The 26,860-nt window shown below is 39.8% G+C and overlaps 1 protein-coding gene across 1 annotated transcript; it reads left to right on the top strand.

Annotated features, from left to right (window-relative positions):
* The first annotated feature begins 231 nt into the window (after nt 1-231).
* On the top strand, nt 232-26,430 carry LOC148868456 (PHD finger protein ALFIN-LIKE 1-like). Its single transcript, XM_088967699.1, has 5 exons — nt 232-745; nt 849-881; nt 1,178-1,400; nt 25,719-25,839; nt 25,935-26,430. Exons 1-5 carry the CDS (start codon nt 646-648, stop codon nt 26,184-26,186), a joined length of 729 nt encoding a protein of 242 aa, XP_088823825.1. The 5' UTR covers nt 232-645; the 3' UTR covers nt 26,187-26,430.
* Nucleotides 26,431-26,860: the final 430 nt, after the last annotated feature.

The raw sequence follows: 26,860 nt of genomic DNA on the forward strand, positions 1-26,860 counted from the left end.
ACGACATTAGAGTGCCATCAAGTGTGTCTTGAGTGGCGCTACTTATGTATTTTGTATTGGGGGATGCTAATGGCATAATCATAAATACAAATATGATAGTTCAATAGTTTGATGTAACCTTCTTTGGGAGCACAAAAAACTTAAGCTATTCTTTGAGGATTATTTGAGGAGAAGTAGATAGTTGAGTGGTGCTAAATATTAAGCTCGACACAAACTCACAAACTTATACTTATGCTTTCTAGTATTTAATGCAATACAAATCATGTGTGCCATCCTGTTGTCTTGTGTTGATGCTTATCTCGTAGGCTTATTCGACCCACAACGAGTGCCGCAACGGGCCTCACCATTTAGTCTCGTGACAATGTGTTGGTTCCACTTGGCCCTGGGCGGACATCAGACAAGTGCTCGTTAATCCCAAAAAGGAGAAACGGTATTTTCTCTCACACGTCTCACAGAGGTAAAAAAATGGGGGAATTTGTTGTTGCGCTCCTTCCACGGGCCTCGGTCTCTGACGAGTGACGAACAATGCTCGCCTCGTTCGCTTACAGTCTCTGCAACGTTAGTCCATCGAAGCTTGCAATCCACGAAACAATCGATCTCTATTCCCAACTTTAACGTCAGTCGTACCGTAGCAAACGCCTTGCTATGGAAATGACCTCGATTTCTTCGGGTCCTCGTACGGTAGAGGAGATCTTCAAGGATTATAGTGGTCGAAGAGAAGGCATCATTCGAGCTTTGATCTACGGTACCTGTTTCATCAACTTTATTTAATTTTCTTACCCTACTTTTTTGATCTCTCAACATGCTGACTCTCTTAATTCGAATGACCTCTGTATTTTTCCCCACAGATGTCGATGAATTCTACGCACTTTGCGATCCAGGTTAGTTCAGTTTTATTATACTGCTACTTGTTCTGTTTTGAGTATAAACCGTGATTCTCGCAAATACGTGTAATTTTGTTTTCCTCTGTTTGGAACGTTGAGTTTTCCTTGTGCACTTTGAATTTTAAGTAATTATATGATGTTAGTTAATTTTTTTTGGTAGAAAAATGATTTTTTAAACAAACAAACAAACAAACCACAACAAGCAAACACAGTAGTGATACATTTTGGGTCTAGGTGTTTATGCATTTTTTTTTAATTTATTTTTATTCCTTTGTTTTCGCATAATTTTTCAGAGAAAGATAATTTATGCCTATATGGACATCCTAATGAAACTTGGGAAGTTACTCTTCCCGCGGAGGAAGTTCCTCCGGAGCTTCCCGAGCCGGCATTAGGAATCAATTTCGCAAGAGATGGGATGAACCGCAAGGACTGGCTTTCTTTGGTTGCTGTGCACAGTGATTCTTGGTTGCTCTCCGTGGCTTTCTATTTCGGTGCACGCCTTAATCGCAATGAGAGGTACATGTTGTTTGTCTTGCATTTGTATTTGTAGTTGTGGTAGTTTGTTGTTTTTGAGTATGGTTAAATGTTTTGAATATTATTTGTCAGATATTGCCATATTGGTGCCAAAAAACATGTATGCTACAGCGCGAATTTGTATTGTCTTAATTTTTGAGTGAAAGTCCCTTGTTTGATTTTCTTTGTCTTCTTCCTACTTTCCAATCCGTGGGCTTATTATGTTACTTTGTTCTTTCATGTTTTCTAATGGATGCATAATTCATTGTTGTATGGCTTGGTGAAACTCTTAAATATTTTGGGTGTAATTGAAGAAGCAATTGTCATCAAATCCACAATGTCAAAGGCCAATTTCATTGCTCTATTGGTAACAAATATGATTTCACCTACACTAGAATTACTGGATATGGGAATATAATAATTGTGATGTTATTTTCCAAGCCTTTCAAGGTGCCATTACTATCTCAAACAACAAGCTAAACCCATGAATGTCAAACTACATGATAGTTGTGTTTTTTGTAAGGGTGCTGAATCATCAATTTTAGAGCCATGACGGTTATAAATATAATTTCACTTACAATATAATTGCCGGATATGTGATGTAGTAGTTATGATATTATTTTTTTGTCCAATCTTTGTCACTTCTTCTTGTGAATCAATCTACCATAGGTCACCATTTCCATCTTTTATTAAAACAACCATTATTTCTCAAAATGATAAGCTGCAATATATGACATCTCTATTTCTAGTACCCTATGTGGATGACATCCCACTCATTGGGAATGATATAGGAATGTTGTCTTCATTGAAAGTATGACTTTCACAACAGTTCTCTATAAAGGATCTTGGATAGGCTTCTATATCTTGGGCCTCTGACTCTATAGTGATAGATTGAAGTGATTAATAGGATTGTCCTAGAATGAACTCAACTTTTATTGCTTTGATCCCAAAGAAAGCAGAAGCAAACCACCCAAAGGATTTCAACCCAATCAGCCTAGTTAATAGCCTGTATAAAATCATTGCAAAGGTTTTGTCTCAAAGAATTAGAGTTGTGCTTCCTTTTATCATCTCCCCAAATCAAGGAGCTTTTGTAAAAGATAGACAAATTATTGATCAGATTTTAATTGCAAATGAGAGTGTGCAGGATTTCAAGAGGGGTAGGAAGAAAGGAATAGTGTGTAAACTTGATTTGGAAAAAGGCTTACGATTTGGTAGAGTAAATGGATTCGAGGTTGTCTGAAAACTTGCGACTACTCAATTCTGGCAAATGGGATTGTAGTTGATCACTTTCCAGCCATTAGAGGGATTAGGTAGGGTGACTCTCTATCCCCCTTTCTTTTTACCTTGATAGATGATGTGTTGGGGGGATTAATCAAAAAAGTAGATTCTAGGGAATTGGTTAGAGATTGGAGAGTGGGAAGGGATAGAGTGCTTTTTACACATTTGTAGTTTGCGGATGACACAATCTTATTTTATGAAGGCAGTGATCTTTAGTTGGGTGAGAAATCTGAAACTAGTGGTCTAACTCTTTGAGCGAATATCAAATTTGAAAATCAATTTTGATAAGAGTTGTGTAGTGGGAGAGAATATGGATGAAAGGGAGATGTCAGATTGTGCAGTTATATTGGGTTGTGTAGTATCGCATTGGCCTATGACTTATTTGGACCTTCCATTGGGAGACAATTCGAGAAATGCCAATTTTTGGAATCCAGTGGTGGAGATAGTCACAAAGAGGTTAGCCTCTTGGAAGAGAAACTACCTGTCCTTGGGAGGGAGGATAACCCTAATTAAGTCAACATTGGCTAGCCTACTTGTTTATTATCTTTCAATTTTCAAAATGCCAGTTGGGGTTTCCAAAATCCTAGAAAAAATATTTAGGGATTTCTTATGGGAACCAGGGGAGGAAAGGAAAGATAACAGGGTCAATTGGGAAATTGTAACTAAGGGCCTGTTCGTTTCCTCTTAACTCTTATCTCTTAAGATGGATCTTTTAACTTTAAGGGAAAAATTGTTGTTTGTTTCCTCTTATCTCTTATCTCTTAAAGTGTAATCATACAACTTTTTGTTTTCCAATGATACCCCCAAAAGACAAACAAAAACTCTCATATATGGGGTCAAAATGGATATTTGATACTTTTCAGAATTTAGAATTCAGAACAACATTCTCTGCATTTAGTGTTAAGAGGAAAGAATAGTTCACCAATACCAATATACCTCTTAATGTAATTATTGCACTTTTAGATGTCAGACATAAGAGCAAATGAACAGGCAATAAGAGTTTGAATTATGGGGGCTTAGGAATTGGTATTCTTCAAAAAAGAAATACGACTCTCTTAGGGAAGTGGTTGTAGAGGCTTCCAGTTGAGAAGGATAGGTTATGGGCTAAGGTGATTTTGAGTATTCATGGGTTGACGACTGAAGGCTGAAGGTTGGGATGCTAGAGTGTTGCCTTGAGCTACTAGTGCTTCTCCTTGGAATTCAATACATGCCATCCTACCGTCCTTCCTTCCTTTTATCATGTATAATCCTTTCTCTGGGAACTTGGTAAAATTCTGGGAACATTTGTGGGTGGGAGAATTACCCTTGAAAGAGTGCTTTCCTTCTTTGTTTGCCTTGTCTAACTACAAAGTTGAACCAATTCCCACCTTCCTTTCATCTCCTATTGAGGGTCTTGAGATTGACTGGGATTTGGGTTTTAGAAGGGGAACCAGGGATTCAGACCTAAATAGCCTTCTATCTCTTCTTCATATCTTACAAGGAGTTTGCTTGGACCCTTCAAAGTTGGACTCAAGAATATGGATTCCTTCTTCCTCAAGTATTTTTTTTCCTGTGCTTCATTTGCCAAAGCTTTAACAGTGCCTTCTCATAGTGTTGGGCAAACCTTTCCAGTTAAAAAAGTATGGGGTAAATCGATTCCACCTAGGATTGGGGCTTTCTATTGGGAAGCCTTCTAGGGAAGGATCAACACTAGTGACCTCCTTCAAAGAAAGAAGCCTTTTTGGTGCTTATCTCCTAATTGGTGTGTTCTTTGTAAACTAGATGTTTGAAGTCTCTTTGGTCTTACTGTCGGTAATTGTTCAAAGAAAAGGAGGAGGGCTTTATGGAGATGTACAAGGGCGGCTGTATACTAGACAATCTGGGAGGAATTGAGGAAAGGAATCAAAGAGCATTTGCTGATAAGGAAAGATCTAGAGAAGCAATTATTGAAGTAATTATGGCAAGGGTAATACAAGGGGTGAAGTCCTTGAAGTTATTTGAAGATATTGAGATATTCCCACTTCAGCTTTGTTGAACAGTTGGAAGGAAGTTGCTTGTTCAGCCCCTAACAAGGTTGTTCCTCATCTAGTGTGGACTCTTCTAGTCCCCGATAAATGATGGTAGCAATGAGGTGGTTGCGATTGTTGCCATGTTCTAAGGCCCAATTGGGGAAGGAGACTCCCCTTGGAGTTGGTAATAGATTGATTGCAAAAGGAGGAGAGCAACATTTAGAGCTACCTGAATGAAAAGAGAGTATTTAAATGGCTAACTCGGGATATGATAGTAAGGGTACAATGGGTTAAGAGATGTGCCAATTCCTTTGTAGATGCATTAGCCAAACAAGGGGTGGAAAGAAATCATTTGTTTTGGGCTTGTTTGTAATCTCTTACTTTTGGGAGAGTTAAGAGAGTTTATCTCCCCTCGCTTCTGTACCTATCTCTTATTTCTCAATAATGAATTGTTTCTATTATTGAGAAAAAAAAAGGATTGTCTCAGTCTACTTACACTGATAAGATCATAAAGAGGTTCAACATGCATGACTCCAGGAAGGGATTTATCCCTTTCAAGCATGGAGTCACTCTATCCATGGGTATATCACCCAAAATTCCCAAGGAGATTGAGGACATGAAGATGATTATGATTCCCTATACCTCTCCTACAGGGAGCATTATGTATGCCATGTTGCGTATTTTTCTTGATATTGTGCAAATTGTCAATATTGTAAGTAGATATTAGTCCAACTTAGGATAGGAACATTGGACTACAATGAAAAACATACTTAAATACTTAAGAAGAACCAAAGACTATTGTTTAGTCTTTGACGATAGTTCATTACAGGTTGTCGAGTATACAAAGGCTTCCAATTAGATCCAGATGATAAAAAGTCTACATTTATTGGGATCTTTTTGCAGTCAATTGGAGAAGCAGCAAACAAGGTTCCATAGCGGATTCCACAACCGAGGCTAAGTACATTATTGCAAGTGAAACTGCCAAGGAAGCAATATGGATAAAGAAATTTGTCCATGAACTGGGAATCATATTGACCAACACATCACCCATTCCATTGGTGTGTGACAACATTGGAGCCATTGCTCAAGTTAAGGAGCCAAGAGCCCACTTGAAGTCTAAGCACATCGAGAGGAAGTACGACATCTTGAAGGAGATAGTTAGAAGAGGGGACATCCAAATACAGAAGATAGCATCAACAGGTGATGTGGCAAACCCATTAACTAAGCCACTAACATACAAAGTGTTTGATAAATATGTGGGTAGTATGGGACTTTGACTTGTAATTGATTGAACCCAAGTGAAAGTGGGGGTTGTTAGATTGTGTACGCCCTCTGTTCCAACCAGACTGATGTAATTTGATATTTATTATTGAATAAAATCATAACATTGTTATTTCATGTGTGTTTCGGTATGTTTCTATGGTTATCACTTAATTTGGGCATTTACGAGACTCATGTTAGCTTAGAATGTTCTAGCCATTTGATAAACTTGGGAGTTAATCATATTAAGGTTGACATTATTGTACTACCGAATTGGTGGGGTCTCAACTATTAGGGGGCAAAACTGGAAAATTGCATTCAACTCCAAACTTGATGGTGATACTTCACTAAATGTTGGACTGAGTTGCTTTTGATGTACCAATCGGTGGGATCCACTTAGGGCCGAATATTTGGGTATATTGGAGCAGTTTGGAATAGCACTTGAGTGGGTGATCATTGTGTTAGCGTAGGGGTTTTTCTGTCTTTATACCTAGATTAATGTTGTTGATCTGTAATGTTGTGTTGGAACCAGTGCTCCTAACTTAAATAAGGGCACATATGTCTTTTCAATCATTTTTAATAATATAAGTTCTGTCTGGCGGACTGGGAGAAGGTTATGTTGAGACCTCCAGTTCGAACCAGAATTCCCCCTTCTCTCTTTCTCTCTTTCTTCCACCTTTCTACCTCTTTCTACCTAACCGATCTTAGACAGATAGAATTCTAAGGCAGGCTGAATCATAACATGGTATCAGAGCTGATTGAATCTGCCTAGATTTCTGTCTGCCTAGATTTTTATTCTCTGCGCACCCTATCTAGGGTTTCTCCTTTTTTTTTGCATTCGACTGGAGATAAGGGAAAGGGCTGAAAAGGAGTGATCGCCCTCTTCCCTTGGAGGTTTCTATGCCTCTAGTCAGGTCGTGTGTGGTCGGTTGCTGTGGTTTCTAAGATCGCCCTCCCCTAATCGATGAAGAATAGAGGGCCGATCTGTGTGGTGCAGTGGCTGTCGTGTGTGGATTGATTTCCTGCTCGTGTGGTTGTTACTTCAGTGATAAGGTAAGAGATCTCAGTGCATGATATCTGTTATGGATCAAATAGGAAGTGTGTTTCAGACCATATGCTAGGGTTTCAGACAGTAATGTGCTAGGGTTTATGCTGGTTTTTGTGTATTTCGAAGGAAGAGTTATGATCATATAGTGGTGAGATTTCAGGTAGTCGTAGGAGTAGGGTTTGTGGTGTAAAGAGCACACTTTTCAGCAACAACATAATGGGAGATAATAGTGAAACCAATGTGACAGCTGTGATCTAGTTGTGTGCAGTGTGCAGAATTCAGTGGTAATAGAATTCAGCAAGTGTGCAGAATCGGTGATAACATAATGGGAGATAACAGTGATTGTAAACCTAGTGTGATGGTGCCTACAGACTACCTGAATGTTCAGATGACCTCCATTAAACTAAATGGAGAGATTTATGTGCCTTGGGCTAATTCCGTCGAAGTCTTTCTGAAGGCAAAGAAGAAGGTAAAATACATAAGAGAGGAGAAACCCTCCACTGACTCTCATGAGTATGAAGACTGGGAGCAAGAGGATGCTCAGATCATCACATGGTTGTGGAATGGTATGGAACCCAGGATTAGTATAAACTTCATGTTTCTTGACACTGCCAAAGATGTGTGGGACCATGCGAAGAAATTGTATTCGGGTTAGGACAATACAACCAGAATGTATCAGCTGTATCAAGAGTACTTTAACCTGCAACAGTACGGGCTCAGATATTAGGAGGATCGACTCTTCACTCCTTAGAAGAGGTATTTGCTCAACTCCAGAGGATTTCTATCGGATCTACTAAGAACTCTAATATCTCAGATAGATCTGCCTTTGCTGTATCGAGAGGCCGTGGTACTAGAGGTGGAGCTAGGGGAGCTCAATTTGGCCGTGGTGGTGGTAGCGGTTCAGTGTATGGCCGAAGTGGCAATGGTGGGCCTACTTATAATCGTGGTGGTGGTCGTACTGGGGGCAGAGATTCAGGGGGAGCTCGTGGTAGAGGACGTGGCTCAGGCCCGAGGAAGTGCACTCATTGTGGTATGGATGGACATACCATTAACTATTGCTATGATCTACATGGTCCACCCTCAACCTGGGCCAATCATGTCGCGATCGGTGACTCAAGCTCTAGCTTTAGACAGGAGAATCATTCATCTGATCAGATACCTCCTACACCCACAGATGGTCCCGTGAAGGAGATGGTGAGTGTTCCCCGTGATGAATATGAGAGGTTTATCCAATCACAGCAGAACACGGCGACTTTCGCTCACTCAGGTATGGCTTGTCTGGCATCCACACCCAATCCTTGGATCATTGACTCTGGAGCCTCTTATCACATAACTGGAACTCTAGGTGTGTTTTCTTCTTTATCTCATTGTTCAACATCACAATCTGTCACCCTTGCTAATGGTTCCACATCCTCAATTTGTGGTGTTGGTAATGTTGACCTAGATCCTGTATCCCTCTCCTCAGTTTTGTATGTTCCTAAACTGAATCTTATGTCTGTTAGTAAGCTGACCAAATCACTTAATTGCTTCATTACCTTTTATCCTGTGGGTGGAGGGCATGAAGCTGGTGGATTGTATTATCTTGACGGTGGTGGTGGTAGAACTTCAACAGCTCTCCAGTCATCCCTTTCTCCTCTCCAGTGGCACTGCCGATTTGGTCATCCGTTGCTAAAAGTCTTGAAGTCTTTGGTTCCGTCCTTGAGTCAGCTTTCTGTTTTGGATTGTGAGTCGTGTCAGTTTGGGAAACACCATCGTGTTCCCTTTAGTTCTAGGGTTGATAACCGTGTGTCGAGTCCTTTTTCTTTAATTCACTCAGATGTTTGGGGTCCTTATAAAGTGATGTCATATAATGGATACAAATATTTTGTCATTTTTGTAGATGATTTTTCAAGGATGACGTGGCTCTATCTAATGAAAGAAAGAAGTTAATTGTTTACCATTTTTCAGAAATTTTATGCTGAGATTTGTAACCAATTTGGTACCCACATCAAAGTTTTCCGTTCTGATAATGGCCATGAATATTTATCCTCATCATTTCAGGAATACCTGGACCAACACGACATTATACATCAGACCTCATGTACCTACACCCCACACTAAAACGGGGTGGCTGAGAGAAATAATCGCCATCTCCTAGAAACAACAAGATCCCTCATGCATCACATGCATGTTCCCAAACCCTTTTGGAGTGATGCAGTGCTTACCTCGTGCTTTCTGATTAATCGGATGCCCACGTTCATCCTTGATGGTCATTCTCCGTTTCAGGTCTTGTTTCCCGCTTTGTCTCCATTTCCTCTTACGCCGAGGGTATTTGGGTGTGTTTGCTTCGTCCATAATCTGGGTCCCGGGAATGACAAGTTCAATGCCCGTTCTCTTAAGTGCATCTTTCTTGGCTATTCTTGGACCCAGAAAGGGTATAAGTGTTACCATCCTAGTTCTCGACGGTCCTTTGTGTGTGCTGATGTCACCTTCTTTGAGTCTACTCCGTTCTTTTTGGGGTCCAGTGATGCTTCTTCCTCCTCATCACCTCCTCCTCTTCCACTTCCCGTTGTCTACCCTCTTCCCTTGGTTCCAGCTGTGACCGAACCCTTTCCTCCGGTGCCACCACTTGTTGAACGCCCACCTATCCGTCAGGTGTATACACATCGCCCACGCGTACCAGCTACTACTCCTCCTGCTACATCTCCGTCAACGGATCTGGCACCAGACCCGCACTCAGCATCTGAGCTTGACCTCCCCATTGCTTTGCGGAAAGGTAAACGCACTTGCACCCTTCATCCTATTTCTAATTATGTTTCACTTACTCACCTTTCCGCTTCCCATTGCCAGTTTGTCACCTCATTATCATCAGTTGTTGTCCCTAAGGATGTCCTGGAAGCCCTTGCCTCTCTTGGGTGGTGCCGAGCCATGGAAGAAGAACTCTCTGCCCTTCATCATAATCATACTTGGGACTTCACTGCTCTTCCTCCTGGGAAGCAAGTTGTTGGTTGTAAATGGGTTTATACGGTTAAGTACTGCCTAATGGTAGTGTTGAACGCCTGAAAGCATGATTGGTTGCAAAAGGGTACTCCCAAACCTATGGTATTGACTACATAGAGACCTTCTCATCGGTTGCTAAGATAGGGTCAGTTCGTGTTGTGATTTCTCTTGCAGCCATGTATGAGTGGCTACTATATCAGCTTGATATCAAGAATGCCTTTTTTGCATGGTGACTTACTCGAGGAGGTCTACATGGAGCAACATCTAGGGTTTGTTGTTCAGGGGGAGGATGGTAAGGTGTGCAGACTAAGGAAGGCTATATATGGGCTTAAACAGTCTCCTCGAGCATAGTTTGGTAGGTTCAGTGAGGTGGTAAAGAAGTTTGGTATGAAACAGTGCAAAGTTGACCATTCTGTATTTAGTCATGACTCTCCGGGAGGAAAAATACTATTGGTGGTGTATGTAGATGATATTGTTATTACTAGAAATGATAACATGGGTATTGACAGACTGAAGACTTATCTACATGATCATTTTTAGACAAAGGATCTTGGTAAGCTGAAATACTTCTTGGGGATAGAGGTAGCAAGATCCAAGTATGGTATTAACCTGTGCCAGAGAAAATATGTGCTTGATTTGCTGGAAGAAATAGGCTTGTTGGGTGCCAAACCAGCTGAAACACCCATGGACACAAATACCAAGCTAAGTAGTGATATGGGTGAAGTGTTTGAAGACCCTGGCAGATACCGACGACTTGTGGATAAACTGAACTACCTAACCATTACTAAACCAGACATCTCATTTTCGGTTAGTGTGGTAAGCCAGTTCATGCAAAAACCTTTGATTCCTCATTGGAATGCAATTTTGAGAATTGTGAGGTATCTAAAAGGGGCTCCGGGTCGCGGTCTGATATACAAGAGTGGCGGAAAACTTGAAATAGAAGGGTATTCTGATGCTGACTGTGCCGGTTCTATGTCTGATAGGCGGTCTACTACAGGCTATTGCACTTTCCTGGGAGGTAACCTGGTGACATGGAAAAGTAAGAAACAGACGGTTGTGGCAAGAAGCAGTATAGAAGCAGAATATAGGGCTATGGCGCACACTGCTTGTGAATTAGTGTGGCTAAGGAACCTTCTACAGGAAGTAGGGTACAACATCAACACTCTAATGAAGCTCTATTGTGATAATCAGGTTGCAGTTCATATTTCCTCTAATCCGGTGTTTCATGAAAGAACCAAGCACATTGAAGTTGACTGCCAATTTGTGAGGGAGAAGGTGCTGAATGGAGAACTAGACACTACACATGTTAATACAGGAAATCAGTGGGTTGACTTATTTACAAAAGGCTTGAGTTGGGGAAGAGTGGACCACATATGTAATAAGCTAGGAGTATATGATATATACTCACCAGCTTGAGGGGGAGTGTTAGCGTAGGGATATTTCTGTCTTTATACCTAGATTAATGTTGCTGATCTGTAATGTTGTGTTGGAACCAGTGCTTCTAATTTAAATAAGGGCACATATGTCTTTTCAATCACTTTTAATAATGTAAGTTCTGTCTGGCTGACTGGGAGAAGGTTATGTTGAGACCTCCAGTTCGAACCAGAATTTCCCCTTCTCTCTTCCTCTCTTTCTTCCACCTTTCTACCTCTTTCTACCTAACCGATTTCAAATAGATAGAATTCTAAGGCAGGCCGAATCATAACACATTGTAATAGGATCAACCACTTTTTCAAAGGGAATAATATCCTGGATTACACTCTGTCTAATGGAAACCTAAAATTGTTGGTAGTGGATTTCAATTTGGTTTTGAGATCAGTTTGCAAAATGTATTTATATCTATAAATAGTCCATTTTATAAAAGGGTTTGCAAGAGATTTTAATACTTGGATCCATCTGAGTAGAGGGTGTGATACTACATCTTTCGGTTAGAGAAGAGGTCTTTCTATATGGGTAGTGTATTGATATTATTGGTTAAGAGGTTGATAGCGTCTACTTGGGCTGAAACCTTATGGGTACTTTTGTTAGGTTAAGCCATTAAGTTTGGGCTCATAGGATGGCCGAAATCCACCCCACTTGTATATAAGTGTTGGGCTGGTTCCAAGCCTAATAAGATTGGGTGGGTGGTTCACTAGGTCTAACTAGTAAATTTGGCCCATGTGTTTTAACATATGGGCTGAACCACATGGTTTACTTTTGGAGCTTAGTTGGTTTCACGCCATACAAGGTTTAGGTCAAATTGACTAATCAAAGGCATGAAATAAAAGGTCAAATTTGTTACCAACAAGACTAGTTTGAGTAGTCACTTACCTAGTTTGACTAGGAAATAGTTGGACATTATGGGTTATTAGGATTATTTCCTAATTAAAACTTCTAATTCAGTTAGAAATTTGATTGGGAAACTCCTTTTAGGACTCTAGGAGTCCAGCTCTATATAAGATAGTGTAGGAGAATTGAGAGACATATCACCATCGAGAATAGTTCTTCCTTCTCCCAAAACCCTAGTTTGACCAAGGCTGAAAGGAGACCTCTCTCTCTCTCTCTTTCTCTTCCTGAGTTTTTTCCAGAAAAAACCCAAACTTTTTGAGTGATCAACAATGCATTCAAGTGGAGAATTGAAGTGCACATTGATTTACACAAATTGACTAGATCGAATTCTTACAATGTGGGGTTGTGCCATCTTCAGCTTGGAGTTCAATTTTGGCTGAATCCTTGGGCATGTCACACTACTTTGGGAGCTGCATTTCTGGCATGTAGATCAGGTAAAATTCAACCCAATCTTTGAATTAAAATATGATAGTTATTCTAGATCGATCCTAGGAGGGAAATGTGTTCTCTCATGGAAACTCAATTTCCACATCCTTGGGCTGATTCAAGATTTAAAAATTGCACCTTTGGACCCAGCAAAGTTTGGCCTTTGGGGCTAAGAACAGCCCATTCTTCAGTCTCATCTCTATTACTTAGAATTTCTGGGCTTGCTATATTGTTGATGATGTCTCATTGTTTAAATGCTTATGGGCATTTTTTGTGTTTCTGCTCCTTGAGTAGTTTGGTTGGATATTGTTCTCCAGAATGTCCACTATGGGGGGCTACCCTCAAATGTTATTTTTTGTACTTGCTTCTTTCTTCTTCTTTTAATGTATATTGTCCGGTATACAGTTGAGGTCTCATCTAATTTGAGAAGACTTGTTTATTCATCCTTCTTTACTCAGCTTAATAGATGGACTGGAATGGTCGAATGTGGGAGAAGAGAGAAGGGAGTGGTTAGAAAGGAGTTTTAAATTGGAAGAAGTAAAGGAAGCAGTTTTCTCAATGGACAGATCAAAAGCTCCAGGCCTTGATGGCTTCAGAAGGGCTTTCTACCAAGACTGTTGGGAAATTTTGAAACAAGATCTGATGTCAGTTCTTGATAAGTTTCATAGAAGGGGGGGGGGGTAATTAACTCGGGGTTGAATTCCACATTTATTACTTTGGTCCCAAAGAAGAAAGAGGCCTCACACTCGAGGGATTTTAGGCCAATAAGCTTGGTAAACAATTTGTATAAATTAATTGCAAAAGTTCTTTCTCTTATGATTAAGAGAGTTCTCCCTTATATTATTGCACTCGACCAAGGTGCGTTTGTGGAAGGAAGATAGATCACTGATAAAATCCTGATTGCAAATGAGAGTCTGGAGAGCTTTAGGAAATAAAAAAAGAAGGGAGCAGTTTGCAAACTAGATCTAGAGAAGGCATATGACCTAGTGGATTGGTCTTTTTTGCTAGAGGTGTTGAGATGTTTTGGGTTCGGGAACAAATGGTGCAAATGGATCTAGGGTTGTGTGAAGCTGCCATTATTCTATTTTGGTTAATGGAACTATGGTTGATTTCTTCCCTGCCTTGAGAGGGATAAGACAGGGTGACCCTCTCTCCCTTTTTTTGTTCACCCTGGTTGCAGATGTCCTTGGAAGACTAATTCAAAGAGCTGACTCAAAGAACTTATTGAGAGGCTGGAGAGTAGGAAGGGAGGAAGCTCCACTCACCCACTTGCAATTTGTAGATGATACTATCCTTTTTTGTGAAGGTGAGGACATAAATTGGATGAGAAGTTTAAAATTGACAATACAACTCTTTGAGCAAATGTCTAATCTCAAGGTGAATTTTGATAAGAGTTGTATCGTGGAGGTTAACATGGAGGATAGGGTGGTAAGAGAATACGCCGGTTTGCTGGGTTGTGAAGCTTTGGACTAGCCTTTGACTTATTTAGGCCTCCCTTAGGAGATAATCCCAAGAAAGAAAGCTTTTGGAACTCGGTAGTGGAAGGACTTGAAAAAAGACTTGCTTCTTGGAGGAAAAATTATCTTTTTTTTTTGGGGGGGGGGGGAGGATAACTTTGATTAAGCGTCTACCCTAGCTAATCTACTTATTTATTTCTTGCCTGTGTTTAAGATCCCCATTAAGGTCTCCAATAGGCTGGAAAAGTTGATGAGGGACTTCTTGTGGGAGCTAGGCGGTCAGAAAAGGGTCCATAGAGTGGGCCGGGAAGTGGTGACTAGGAGTAAGAAGTTAGGAGGTCTTGGGATAGGGGGTGTCAGGAAAAGAAATATGGCTTTGTTGGGTAAATGGTTGTGGAGGTTGCCTTCGGAAAAGGATAATTATGGACAAAGATAGTGGCTAGCATTCATGGGCTCGAGGACAATGGCTGGGATCTTGGAATTCTGGCAAGGTCTACAGGTGCATTTCCTTGGAAAGCCATCCATGACATCCTTCCAGCTTTCTCCCCTTATATCAGGTATGGCTTGAACTCAAGTAACCTAATAAAGTTTTGGGAACAAACTAGGGTTGGGGATTCCCCTCTAATGGAACAGTTCCCCTCTCTGTATGCTCTAGTAGACCTCAAGAATGAACCTATCTCTTCTTTTTTTGTTCCATCAGACTCTTCTTCTAGGTTTGGGTGGAACTTGGGATTGAGGAGGGCCATCAGGGATACAGATTTGGACTCTTTGGTTTCTTTGTTAAATACTCTTGAAACTGATTTTTTGGATCCCTCTAAAGGAAGACACTAGATTTTGGAACCCCTCTCCCTCGGGCACCTTCTCCTGTGCCTCGTTCTTTGATACCTTATCTCAGCCTTCTGCTCCTCTTGGGTTGCCCTTCCCTGTTATTGAGATTTGGAACAAGCCCATTCCTCATCGGGTTGGTAGTTTTTGTTGGGAAGCTTTCCTGGAAAGAATCAAAACAATTGATCTGCTTCAAAGAAAGAGACCCAATCTTTGTTTATCCCCTAATAGGTGTTCCCTTTGCAAAGCTGATGGGGAAACTGGCTACCACCTTTTGGTTTCTTGCCATTTTGCTTTGACTATTTGGGAGTGGGTTTTTTCCCTTTTTTGAGTGTATTTGGGCTCCCCCTGTGGATGTGCAAAGCCTGTTTTCACCCTCCTTCAGTTTGCCTAAGAAAAGAGGGAGAATGATGTGGAGATGCATTAGGGCAGCAGTTTGTTGGTCTTTGTGGGAAGAAAGGAACTCACGTATATTTTCTGACAAGGAAAGAACCAATGAGAGTTTAACAGAACTGATTCTGTTAAGGACGGTCCGTTGGCTGAAATCTGTGGACCTATGCACAGATGTCTCACTGACTGACTTGATGAGAAACTGGAAAGAGATAGCTAACACTGCCTAATTTAAGAGGTCTTCTAGCCCCTCTTGGATGTCCCCACCTTCTGCATTCATAAAACTGAATATTGATGGCTGTATTGTGGGGAATCCATGGCCTTCTGGAATTGGGTGTGTGTTCAAGAATGAGGGGATTATTTTAGCTTTCTTCTCAGGCCCTATTGGAGAAGGAGACTCAATTAGAGCTGAGATCTTTGCGGCTCTGGAAGGTATCCAGAAAGCTCGAGATCTGAACTTCAGGAGATTGATCCTTGAAGGTGATTCATAGGGGTGATTAGATGGATAAAGGAAGATAACAGCGGCATGTGGAGGTTTAGCAATGAAAGGAAGACATTCAAATGGCTTACTATGGGTATTGAGGTGAAGTACAGCTGGGTGAAAAGTAGTGCCAACTTCCTTGCTGATGGTCTAGCCAAACAAGGGGCGTATAGGGATTCTTTATTTTGGGCTAATTTCTAAGTTTTTCTTGTAATCTATTGGTGGGGAGCTAAGACATTTTATCTCCCCCTTTCTTGTATTTATATTTCTCTTATTTAATAAAAGTTTTCAGTTACTGATAAAAAAAAACTTTATAAGAAGAATACTGTGTCTGGAGTCCCTATTTTGCACAGTACACATATGTACATGGAGGGGTTCATTGGAGCTTGGAATTTGAGACATCTTATAAGTGAGGTTAGAAATTTGGCTTTAAAAGTGGGCATATTATTCTGATGGATTCATAGATTGCTATCTCCTTAGTGGAAAGTTTTGTCAGGGATGCAGTTGGAAGGCCTGTGATGCATTGCAGTTTGTTGTTAGGGTAGTTTTGTATTCTTTCTTGTTTGTTTCATGTTAAATCTTTTATTTCATAAGTAAGTTCCATTTGGTTTTTGAATTTTCAGGTCCTTGCTTGTATTTTTCCCAGTTTGGTGCTTAACAAATTTCGGTGTTTTTCCAAGTGTTTTTTTTTTTTTTTTTTGGGTCTAAACAAATGATCTCTACCTTTTGAAGTCATACTCTTCATTCTATGATAGGTTTATCTGTTAATCTATTAGCACTTCTCTATTTTGTTATTATATCATTTGTATGGTGTAGAGGTAAAATCTCAGGCTGACAAGTGTGAGAAAATGGGTTTGAGTCTAAGGGCCTGTTCATTTGCTCTAAAGTCTGACATAGTGCAATAATTACATTAAGAGGTATATTGGTATTGGTGAACTTTTCTTTCCTCTGAACACTGAATGCAGAGAATGTTCTGAATTCTGAAAATTATCAAATATCCATTTTGACCCCATATATGAGAGTTTTTGTTTGTCTTTTTGGGGGTATCATTGGATAACAAAAAGTTGTACGATTGCACTTTAAGAGATAAGAAATAAGAGGAAACGAACAACCATTTTTCTCTTGAAGTTAAAAGATTCTTCTTAAGAGATAAGAGTTAAGAGGAAACGAACAGGCCCTAAAAGTGGCCACTTTGTGCCACAACAGAAATGCTAGGTACCATTATCCAGTCTGTCCCTCCCAAGACCCTGGATAGTCAGGACCATGATTGCCTTATCATATGTATACAATATATTCTGTACGCCCAAGCCAAGTCCACAATATAATATGAAGTTAGGCATCTGTCAAGTGCCTTGGAAAGTAGAGATTGCCTAAGAGATTGGGTTGCTAACTTTGCTGTGCAACATAGAGCATTAGGCTATGTTTACAAATTATAACTTTAGGATTCTTTTTCAAATGACCAATTTCTCTCTCAAGCATTCTTAAGCTACTTTTAGCATGGGAAGGAACCATGAAAAACTCATTATTAGAGAATTTCTTCCTCTATAGATGTTTTCATTATTTGCTTTTGTTGGAATACTTATCAACCTCAAGAGCAATACTGGACTCTGTAATTCTATGGCCACATCTTGATATGGGATAAGGGCAAATTTCTTACACAGTCTAAACTGTCTAATAATTCTAGGCTAGATTATAGTTATTAAAGGGGTGAGCATGGATATGCAGCATTCAAATCAGGAGAAAGATGATAGGATAGAGATTGATTAAAAAAATGGATGATAAGATAGGGAAGAGGTTGCTGAATCAGGGGAATTTCTTGTTGAATAAGGATAATACATTAAGAGGGACTGGCAGGCTGCAATATATTATTTTTGGGAAATTAGAATAGGAGAAATGAAACATTGGATAGGAAATTACTTATTCAACAGCTGATAGAAAAAAACTATTCAGCTTCATATTCAAAGTTAATTCATCCAAATATAGTAACATGCCAGGTTAGATAAACCACACAAAATGAGCCTTGCCTGTGAGTTGAGGTATGCTTTTTGAAACATTTGATGGCCCTTGGGAGATTCATAGACATGCTATGCCAATAGAGAGGGCACATAGATTAGGATCATGGGGGGTTTGTTTGAAGGCTATTCTCCATATCTTTGGAAGGAGAGGAAAAAGGTTAAATCTTGGCCACCTTAGCTCTTGGGCGCTGACAGCTCCTGCGTTCAAATTCAAAGGGGTATTTGCCAGATTCCAACTTGACTCTAGTGCCATCTGTAATCCTGTTCCAGCTGGAATTGATGGACTTTTCCTTGGACCTGGTTGGAGCATTCTTTAGGCCTATAATGGACTTGTCGATAATGCTAACTCAAATGCAAGATGAGTGAGTTGAGGTCTCTTTTGATAGGTACCCACATTACAAAGAAGCTTCACAGCTCATCTTTAGCCATTGGATTCATGCCTAAGGGAACATTTAGTGATGGCTGAAATTGATGAGTTGCATTTGCTTTGTCTTTTAGTGGATAAAACCCAGCTTCAACCAGGAGCTCACAATCTCCTTAAAAACTAATCACTAAAAGACAAAGCAATAAGTCTTTCAGTTCAGCCTTTTAAACTGTTATCAAACAACCCCTAAGTGTAAGAGTTTTCTATTTCTGCCCTTTTTCTGTATCTTCAATCTCTACCTATGAATAACTGAACTAAAATACCAATTGTCATTATTATTTCCTATTTTGACCCCAATATTTCCTAAAAATGCATTTGGTATACTTTCTCATAGTCTATATTGGTTTTGAAACCTAGATTTTAAAGCCTCTCTTGTATTTCTGGTTTTGCATTTACCCCTATCTGCTCTTACTAAGTAGAATTGTCATTTGCAATCTGCTTACACCATTGGACATCCTCTTATATGTGCTGAAGTAAATTCATCAACAATCAATGAATCATAATATGTAATATTCCGGAACTGAAAGGCAAGGTGCCAACCAGCTGGTTGGTAAGGTCTCCCGCTGGTTGTAGCGGAGACTTGGGATCGAATCCTGCCCGCACCTGGGTTGGGGGATGGGCTACCCCCTGTTATGTAGTGCTTCAAAAGATATAAAAAAAAAGACCGTAACTGAAAGGGTCATTGACCAATGTTGATCCCAGCTATCTTGTGTGAGAATGATTTAGTTTTGTACTTGCATTATTTTGAATCTACCAGTTCTGCAATTTTTTTGATTGGTAATCTCAACCACTTCTGCATGGGTTACCCTTTTTGTGCTTTAGGAGTCTTGGGCTTAAGAGAGAGGAGCTGATAGGAATCGATCAGCACCTTTGAAGACTTATTCTAGAAAGAAGGCCTTACAACAGGTCCTGATATGGCATTGTGATGGTGCTTGGGATTTGGACTGAATTGAATACCAAGGGTATTTTTGTCATTTTACAATTTTATGTGGGGTCCAATGATAGGGTTTAAATTTTGATTGCATAAGTAGGGTTAGAGTTATTGAGTCTTCTTTGAATTGAAATAGGATATGACAGCTTAGTTTGAATCCTACTAGGATTATTGAGTCTTAACAGTTTTACTCCTAAGACTATATGAGTCTAACAGTTTGACACCTAGGGTTATTATGAGTTTAGAGTCTATAAATATGTATGGACGTTTTACACAAAGGCAATGAAATATATTGAGTTTTCTTCAGCTTATGCTAGCTATGGTGAGTGATTCCCATGCCCCAGAGTGATTCTAGGCACCCTGTGAGAGATTCCAGGTATTTTCTCTCTTCTTTCTATCCTTATTTTCTCTTTTATACCTTCAAGAAGCCATTACAGCCATCAACAGCCATAAAACTTTGATCAAGAAGACCATTCAACATTCTCTAAGGACTAGAACTGAGCATGGTCCTACATCAGTTTGGTATCAGAGCCAAGGTTATAGGTTGTTATCATCATGGCTGCACGTAGTGGCAAGCAGTATAAGGGTCGGCTGACTGATACACAAAGAGATTCATTGATTTCTACCCTTTGCAAGAGAGTCGAAACCTTTGAAGCACAAGTGAAAGAACTTCAAGAAGATAAAGAAGAAGAAATACAGCAAGAAGCACCTCTAATCAATGAAAGGGATGGAAGATGAAACAACGGAGCTGTCCATGAAGATGATAATGGTGAAGATGAAGGATCTGTTAATCTTAGAGGACAACAAAGAGCTGCAAACTGCACAAGGGTACCATCTGCACAAGTTAATCGAACCCAAAATACCCATCACGTGATTGATCAAGAAGCATCGCTCATAGATCTATTTGATGAGATGATGGAACAAGCTGAACATGGTGGTTATGCAGATGATATAACCAAGAAGGTAAAGGTGAATGTTTCTGATTTCAATGGAGATTTAGACCCTCAATCTTTTTCAGATTGGTTGGCTGCACTGGAGGAATATTTTGATTGGTATGATATGACTCGGAGGATCAGATTTGCACGTATGAAGCTTGGCGGTCATGCTAAAGTATGGTGAAAAAGCATGGAGTGGTGAGAATAGAGGTGATACTCCTATTTCTACATGGTCAGAAATGAAGAAACATTTGAGAGACAAGTACCTCCCAGTGGACTTCCAAGATGAGTTATATGAGGAATTGGCTAACCTTCAAGCAAGGTACGCTATCTGTAGTTGAATACATGCGTAAAATTGATGAATTATCTATTAGATGTGATACTACTAAAAGTGAGAGGCAAAAGTTGGCTCGATTCAAGAATGGTCTACGGGCTGAAATCAAGAAAGAGATGGTAACTGCTCAAGTCTTTGACTTAGATTATGCCTATCAAGTTGTTGTCAAAATTGAGAAGAGTTTAAAGCAAACAAATGCAAGGCAATTTGTATCACAAGCCGGGAAGTATGCAGCTCATAAGCAAGCTGATGGGGGAAAGACTTCTAGGCCAGCATATTCTAATGCCATCTCTAATAAGCCTAGTGGATCTAGACCTAATCAAGGGGCTGACTATAAGAATTAATCAGTTGCTAGTGGTGTTACTCAGAAAAAAACAGCCTGATACTAGTTGTTTTAGATGTGGAGGAAGGGGCCATATGGCTTACCAATGTCCTACCAAAAGCCTTAATGTCATTTATGAATAAGGCATTTGAAGCGGTAGGTGATCCAGGTGATGACTTAGCTGAAGAGGATTATTCCTTCACTAATGATGATGCTTTAGATGATGACAACAACTATGTTGGTATAGTTTGGCGTATTCTTACATCCCCAAAGGAAGAAATCAAGGAAGATTGGCTTCGTATAGCAATATTTCAAACTATAGTAAAGAGTGGAGACAAGTATTGTAAGCTTATCATAGATGGTGGTAGTAGTATGAATGTAATTTTTGAAGTCACTGTGGATCGGCCAAAGTTGACACCACAACCACCCCCACAACCATACAAGATTGCTTGGGTTGATAAGACAAGAACTCCGGTAGCTAAACAAGGCATTGTTTTTATTTCTTATGGTAGTTATTCTGATTCTATTTGGTGACATTGTTCCTATGAATGTTACACACATATTGCTTGGAAGGCCTTGGTTGTATGATAGGGATATCTACCATTGTAGAAGGGAGAACACCTATCGCTTCCTATTTAATGGGTAGCAAGTTATCATGAAGCCAATGTCACCAGAAGTTATTAAAAGGCATACCAGACCACCTCAAAAGGAGACTACAGCCCAAGGGCCCATTGTCGAATCTAAGAAAAAACCATTTCATTTTCTCTCCAAAAAAGAGTTTGAAGTAGAAAGCAAGGAGACAGGAGTTGTATATGTCGTAATGTCCAAGGTGGTAATGTAACCAGATGTTGTTCCACCTATTGAAATGCCTAAAGAAGTGGTCCGAGTGTTGGATGAGTTTTCAGATTTGGCACCAGAAGAGCTACCTAATGAGTTATCACCCATGAGAGACATTCAACATGCTATTGACTTGTAGCTAGGGTCACAATTGCCCAACTTACCAGCTAAACTTACTATAGAGCAAGCTAAACTTACCAGCTAGGGTCACATGTATGAATCCTATAGAGAAAGCTAAACTTAAACGACAAGTTGATGACCTCCTAAAGAAAGGTTTTATTAGAGAAAGCCTTATTCCATGTGCTGCTCCAGCTCTTCTTGCTCCAAAGAAAGACGGTTCTTGGCATATGTGTGTTGATAGTAGAGCAATCAACAAAATTACTATGAAGTATAGGTTCCAATTCCTAGGCTTGATGACATGCTTGATTTGATGACTGAAGCGACCATTTTTTCTAAGATCGATCTAAGGAGTGGCTATCATCAAATACAAATTAGGCCTGGTGATGAGTGGTAGACAACATTTAAGACAAAAATGGCTTATATGAGTGGTTAGTTATGCCATTTGGACTAATCAATGCCCCTAGTACTTTCATGAGGATGATGACCCAGGTACTTCGGTCCTTCATTGGTCGTTTCTTAGTTGTTTATTTTGATGATATTCTTATATATAGCCATAGTCTAGAAGAGAATATTGATCATCTACGTCAAGTGATGAGAGTTTTATGCCAAGAGAAACTCTACATCAACTTAAAGAAATGCTCTTTCATGTCACCCAATGTTATATTTTTGGGGTTTGTTGTTTCTGCTAAAGGCACAAGTGTTGATCCTGAGAATGTGAAGTCTATCTTAGAATGGCCCCTACCTACCAATCTTCAAGAGGTTAGAAGTTTCCACGGCCTAGGAACTTTTTTATAGAATATTTATTAAGGGGTGCAGCACTATCATGGCTCCAATTACATATGCAATGGAAAGAGGTGAATTTAATTGGACCAAGGCAGCAACAAAGGCATTTGAGACTATCAAGAAGAAAATGATAGAGGCACCTATTTTACAACTTCCAGACTTCTCTAAAGTCTTTGAAGTGGCATGTGATGCATCTGGCAAGAAGGCCATCCCATTGCATTTCATAGTGAGAAACTAAATGAAGCCAAGTAGAAATGTTCAACTTACGACAAGGAGTTATATGCAGTAGTGCAAGTTCTACGACATTGGCGACACTACTTTATATCAAAGGAGTTTGTGCTCTATTCAGATCATGAAGCTTTAAAGTACTTGAATTCCCAAAAGAAACTAAACTATAGGCATGAGAAGTGGGTTTCATTCTTACAAGAATACACCTTAGTTCTTAAGCACCAAGCTGGAAATGAGAATAAAGTGGTAGATGTGCTAAGTCGGATGGCTTACATACTTCGTTCCATGAATGTCCAAGTCATTGGTTTTGATCAACTAAAGCAAGACTATACTGGTTGTAAGGATTTCGGCATCATCTATGCTGACTTACAAGCTAGGAAGCAAGATGAGTATCCTTCCTTTTCACTGCATAATGGTTATCTGTTTTATGATACCCGCTTATGTCTACTAAATACCTCTTTACGGGACTTTGCTATTTGGGAGCTACATGCTAGAGGTGTAGTAGGTCATTTTGGTAGAGATAAGACCGTTGCTATGGTGGAAGATAGATTTTATTGGCCTAGTTTGAAGAATGGTATTGCTCATATATTAAAATAATGCAGGATACGCCAACTTGCCAAAGGACAAAAGTAAAACACAGGGCTATATACACCCCTACCTTATTCCTCATGAACCATTGGCAAGATCTATCCGTGGATTGCCTAAGACTGCTAGGGGTCACGATACAATCTATGTTGTGGTGGATCATTTCTCCAAGATGGCTCATTTCGACTTCATGGAGTACCTTCTACTATTGTATCAGATCGAGACACCAAGTTTATGAGTTATTTTTGGAAGACACTTTGGAAACTACTCCATACTCAGCTGAAATTCTCTACATCGTTTTACCCCTAAACAGATGTTCAAACTGATGTAGTAGTAAATAGAAGCTTGGGAGATCTTTTATGGTGTCTAGTTGGTAATCATACTTCTAGATGGGATCTAGTACTTCCAATAGCTAAGTTTGCTTATAACAGCTCAGTAAATAGATCCATAGGAAGAAGTCCATTTGAAGTGGTGACCGGTATTCAGCCTAAGCGGCCAATTGACTTAGTTACCTTACCACCAGATACACGTACCAACATTGAAGCAGAAGCATTTTCTAGGCACATAAGAGAGAGACATGATGATGTTAAGGGAAAAATTGCATTGAGCAATGTTTTATACAACGCTAGAGCTGATATTCATCGACAGTTGGCAAATTATCAAGAGGGAGACATGGTTATGGTACGTATACGACCAGAACGTCTTCCTAAAGGTGTGTACAAGAAGCTCCACTCAATGAGTGTCGGTCCTTACACAATCATCAAGAAGATAAGTTCTAATGCCTATGTTCTATGGTTGCCAGATGACATGGGAATTAGTCCTATCTTCAATGTTGAGGACTTGACTCCTTTCCATGGACATGTTGATTCTTTTAAGACTCCTATACCTAAATTGCCAACTTATTGCGGCTCCAAATGACATTCCAAAGGTTGTTTTAGATGAGGACATAATATCTACTGCTACATGAGGGTATCAGAAATTCCTTGTCAAGTGGAAAGGCAAGCCTATGTCTGAGAGTTCTTGGGTCACTGTTGGAGACTTTCATTGTCTCGACCCAGATCTTTATGAAAGGTACCATGCTTTTAACTCGAATTCAAGCCGGGGAGAGATGATAGGAATCAATCAGCACCTTTGAAGACTTATTCTAGAAAGAAGGCCATCTTACAACAGGTCCTGATATGGCATAGTGATGGTGCTTGGGATTTGGACTGAATTGAATACCAAGGGTATTTTTGTCATTTTGCATTTTTTGTGGGGGGTCCAATGATAGGGCTTAAATTTTCTAGTTATAGTTTGTTTATGTTTAAAATTTCAGATTCATTGCATAAGTAGGATTAGAGTTATTGAGTCTTCTTTGAATTGAAATAGGATACGACAGCTTAGTTTGAATCCTAATAGGATTATTGAGTCTAATAGTTTGGCTCCTGGGATTATTATGAGTTTAGAGTCTACAAATAATATGTATGGACATTTTACACAAAGGCAATGAAATATGTTGAGTTTTCTTCAGCTTATGCTAGCTATGGTGAGTGATTCCATGCCCTGGGGTGATTCTAGGCACCCTGTGAGTGATTCCAGGTATTTTCTCTCTTCTTTTTTTATCAGTGTATTTTCTCTCTTCTTTCTCTCCCTATTTTCTCTTTTGTTCCTTCAAGAAGCCATTACAGCCATCAACAGCCATAAAACTTTGATCAAGAAGACCATTCAACATTCTCTAAGGACTAGAACTGAGCTGGTCCTACATCAGGAGCATACTAATACAAGCGAATTGAGCTACATTCTCAAAAGTCAAAATGACAGATTTTACAAAATTGAATTACAAATCACCAGCATGAAACAATAATGTCCATAAAAAAAGACAAAGGACCACCCTGGCACACATTGCCCAGTTTTCTGTTTTGGGCGGACTAATAGAACAGATTTCCTTTTTGCTATTTTAATGGTAACTAAGTCGTTTACCCCTAGGAGGTTTTGAGTTAAAAAGAAGGAAACCATGATATACTATTTATGCATATTCTGATAATTATAATTTCATATATATATATATATATATATATTTTTTTTTTTAATTTTCCTGTAAGGTGTTTTAAATAGTATTTTAGTTCATGTTATGATGTCTTTCATGCATCCATATGAAATGCAGTTAGCCACATTGTGGTTGTTTTTTCATGGAACATCGACAATTTTGTTGTGGACTTTATGTTCCTTTGACGGTCCTAGAAAATCTCATAGACTATGGTTAGGGTTATTCAATGTGAACAACTTTTGTACCTCCTACGCAGTATCATCCATGGTAGCAGGTCATTTTTTTCCAATCTCTATTATCTGTGTTACTTTATGGTGGCAGGAAGCGTCTATTTAGCTTGATTAATGATTTGCCCACGGTATTTGAAGTCGTATCAGAAAGAAAGCCTGTTAAAGAGAAGCCCAGTGCAGACAGCGGAAGCAAACCCAGGCTTAGCACAAAAGTGAGACTGGTCAAGGCTGAATTACAGTTTCCCCTGTTCCACCCTATTCCTTTAATAATTTAAGATCTATAACCCATGTTTTCTTGCTCTAGCAGAGGTCAAGTGATGGGCAGGTGAAAAGCAACTCAAAGTTGGCTGACGAGAGCTATGGGGAGGATGACGAAGAACATAGTGAAACACTATGTGGAAGTTGTGGGGGGAATTATAGTGCTGATGAGTTCTGGATTGGCTGTGACATCTGTGAGAGGTGGTTTCATGGAAAATGTGTGAAAATAACACCTGCGAAGGCTGAAAACATAAAGCAGTATAAATGTCCTTCTTGCAGCTTGAAGCGAGGAAGGCAATAGTTACTAAAGTCAGTGGGGTTAAACATTGTTTTTAGTGGCTGACATTGTAGCTGTAGCCTGTAGCGGTCGAAAATATACGGTGTGGTACTTCAGTTTTTGGCTGGAATCATGTCCAATTTGTGGGTATTGTAGTTAAGCTTTCTATCCAAGGATGTCTATTTCTTTGTTTCTTAATACGTATTATATATTGCTATATTTGTATACAATTTTATGAATATCGATCATTTAGAACATTTGCTTTCAAGCTAGCTATTTTCCAGGTGTTATGAATTTTGGGTTTTCAAAGACATGATCTCATGTATTCAGAAACCTTCAGGAGGAGTTGTTGTCAAGGGTCTAGACTCTAGAACAGCAGGACATTGGAGGAAGCGGGAAAGTTTCGATGTTAGGAGGACCCACCAAGAGTTGGGATTTATTCCTAAGAAAAGCTGAGTCCGGATCTCCTGCCCACGTTTGTGCAGCCACACATGGAGAACATCTCATCCTCTGCATAGCATTATGCAGGGGGAGATGTTCCCAATTCACGGGGGGTGGTGTATTGTGGGTAGGCGTGGGTAAGAGATCCCGAGTGTCCTGACACGCTTCAAACATGATCTGTGTCCGCACATCTCACCATAAGATTACCCATCATGTCTGAGATGTGTGGATACAGATCTTGTTGGAATATTCACAGT

The sequence above is a fragment of the Nelumbo lutea genome, chromosome 2, assembly GCF_056320005.1.
Source record: "Nelumbo lutea isolate HS-2025 chromosome 2, American lotus-T2T, whole genome shotgun sequence".
Taxonomy (NCBI): Eukaryota; Viridiplantae; Streptophyta; class Magnoliopsida; order Proteales; family Nelumbonaceae; genus Nelumbo; species Nelumbo lutea.